The 2,640-nt window shown below is 60.0% G+C and overlaps 1 protein-coding gene across 1 annotated transcript in view; it reads left to right on the forward strand.

Moving 5' to 3' along the window:
* The first annotated feature begins 2,398 nt into the window (after positions 1 to 2,398).
* RFC5 (replication factor C subunit 5) overlaps positions 2,399 to 2,640 on the forward strand; it is a 2,541-nt gene continuing 2,299 nt past the window's right edge. Inside the window, exons 1-2 of the mRNA XM_042828895.1 lie at positions 2,399 to 2,453; positions 2,534 to 2,598. Of these exons, the coding sequence (XP_042684829.1) occupies positions 2,422 to 2,453; positions 2,534 to 2,598 (97 nt within the window). The 5' untranslated portion in view covers positions 2,399 to 2,421. The remainder of the gene's footprint in view (positions 2,454 to 2,533; positions 2,599 to 2,640) is intronic.

Raw genomic sequence — 2,640 nt, forward strand, 5'->3', positions numbered from 1 at the left:
GTATTGGGTTATGGGGGGCTGTGGGGTAGTAGAGGGGCTTATGGGGTGTTGGCGATCTATTGGATAGTGAGGGGCTATGGGGAAATGGGGGTTGTGATGTAGTGGGGGGTTATGGGATATTTGGGGTGGAGGCTGTGGGGTAACGAGTGTCTGTATGGTAATGGTGGGCTATGATGTAATGTGGGGAACTGTGGGGGGCACAGTGCCATGGAGGCCTATGGTATAAATATGGGACACTGGTGCAGTGGGTGCAATACGGGGGTCCTGGTGCAATTGGGGGGGGGTGTCCCTGTGGGAGCCCTTGTACAAGAGAGGATTGACGTAAGCAGGGAGTCATGGTGAAAATGGGGGTCTGGTGCAATGGGGCATCTCTCTGCAATGACGGGGGGTGGACAGTGTGCAACACAGGTCCTGGTGCAGTGGGGGACCCTCCAGCAATGGGAGCCTTGCTGTAACGGGGGGGGCACACTGCTGCAAATTCTCCCCAGCCCCACGTGCCCCCTGCCTCTCCATCTCCCAGCACCCAGAGCTGATTTTTCCCTGTAGGGGAAAAAGTGGGGTCACAGTTCCTGCAGGTGTGCCAGACCCGTGGGGATGTGGCACTAAGGGTCAGTGGGCACGGTGAGGGTGGGCTGCAGGGGCCTTGGGGATCGGAGAGGTCTTTTTCTTCCCTGCAGGAGTAAGGGGTGAGCATTTGCTGTTCGCGGGCAGTTTGTGAAGGCAAATATTGAAATACTGCCTGAGTTTGAGCTGCAGTGCAATTTCTGTCACTAACTGGAGCGCAGAAAAAAGGAGGAAAAACAAAACATGGGGAAATGTTATCTCCTGATGGCTCCTGTGGTTAATGGGGACGTTCAGTAACCATCACAGAGATAACGGCTCTCTGTGCTCAGATGTTGTTTCCCATAACATCCATCTGTACTGGATGCTGTACGTGGGTGCTATGCTCACAGGGAGGAAAGGGTGGGATGGGGTGGTCCCACGTGGCACAGAACACCCTGCTGTGTGCCCTTCAGAAATGGGTGGGAGGGGGGTGAGATGGGGCTGGGGATGGGATGGAGTGGGGATGGAATGGAGGTGGGGTGGGGGTTGGGATGGGGATTGGAATTGGGATGGGGATGGGATGGGGGTTGGATGAGGATGGGGATTGGATGGGATGGGGATGGGATGGGGATGGGGATTGGATGGGAAGGAGGTGGGGTTGGGGTAGGATGGGATTGGAATAGGGATAAGGATGGGACTGGGATGAGAATGGGGATGGGATGGGGTGATGTGGGGGCGGGTATGGGATGAAATAAGGGTGGGGATGAGATGGGATGAAAATGAGGATGGGGTGGGATGGGATGGGAGGGGATGGGAGGGGAATGGGATGGGATGGTTTGAAAATGAGGATGGGATGAAAATGAGGATGGGGGTGGGATGGAAATGAAGATAGAGATGGGGATGGGAAGGAGGTGGGGTGGGGATGGGATGGGATGGAATGGGATTGGGGTGGGAATGGGATGGGGGTATGGATAAGGATGGGATTGGGATGAGAATGGGGATGGGATAGAGTGATGGGGGATAGGAATGGGAATGGAGATAGGATGAAATGAGGATGGGGTGGGGGTGGGACAGCGATGGAGATGGGGATAGGATGGGGTTGGGATGAAATGGGGATGGGGTGGAGTTGGGGGTGGGGATGGATGGGGTCAGATAGGGATGGGGATGAAGTAGAGTCGAACAGAGTGGAGCACAACAGAACGCAGTGCATGCAGCTAGGCCAAAAAGGTGACAGCCTGCAGCGATCTGCCCACAGCCCTGTGCGTGCTGCAGGTAGCAGGAGCAGAGCTGGGAGCAGCAGCCCTGCGCCGTCCCGCTGGACCCCTCGGACAGCTGGAATTATTCATTTCCTTCTTTATCGGCGTCTGGATTTTGTAAATGGACCAAATGTGCGCGTCGTTACTCAGCAACATCAACCGCTTCATTCCTTAACCAGAAGTTGTGCTCAGCACAATCAGTTTATATCAAATGCAGCTTGTAATTACTTAATTCAGCCCGGCTGCTCTTCCTGCACGGCTGTGAGCTCAGAGCCCCCCCGACTCCCGCAGGGGGAGGAAGGGGCCGCGGCCACCTCTGTGCCACTCCGCAGTACGCTGGGACCGAGGAAACAGAGCGGGGACGGAGCAGCCCAAAGGCAGAGCGGTGCGGCACCACCCGCGGCACGACGCTTTGCTTCGGCGCCCCCCAGAGCGAACGCGACCCCGCGCCCCGCCGACCTCCGCCCGCCCGCACCTTCGCTCTCCCGCCACCGGCGGCGCGCCACCCCGTTCCCGCGCTCCCCGCCCCGATTTCCCGGGCTCCGCCCCTTTTTTTCCAGGCCCCGCCCCCTCCGCGCCGTTCCCGCGCTCCCGCCGCTCTCGCGAGGCCGCGCGCGGTGCCATGGCGGGGCCGTGCGGGAGGAACCTGCCGTGGTGCGGGGCGGGCGGTGGGACGGGGAGCGGGGGGGGAAGGAGGCGGTTCGGGCCGCGCCGCTGAGCTCTGCGCCCCGCAGGGTGGAGAAGTACCGTCCGCGGGCGCTGTCGGAGCTGGTGTCGCACCGGGACATCCTCAGCACCAGTGAGTGCCGGGACCCCGCCGAGGGGATGCCCGGAGCCCCCC

This window comes from Centrocercus urophasianus, unplaced genomic scaffold, assembly GCF_019232065.1.
Source record: "Centrocercus urophasianus isolate 14NV4802_14NV808 unplaced genomic scaffold, USGS_Curo_1.0 seq_30, whole genome shotgun sequence".
In the NCBI taxonomy this organism is placed as follows: domain Eukaryota; kingdom Metazoa; phylum Chordata; class Aves; order Galliformes; family Phasianidae; genus Centrocercus; species Centrocercus urophasianus.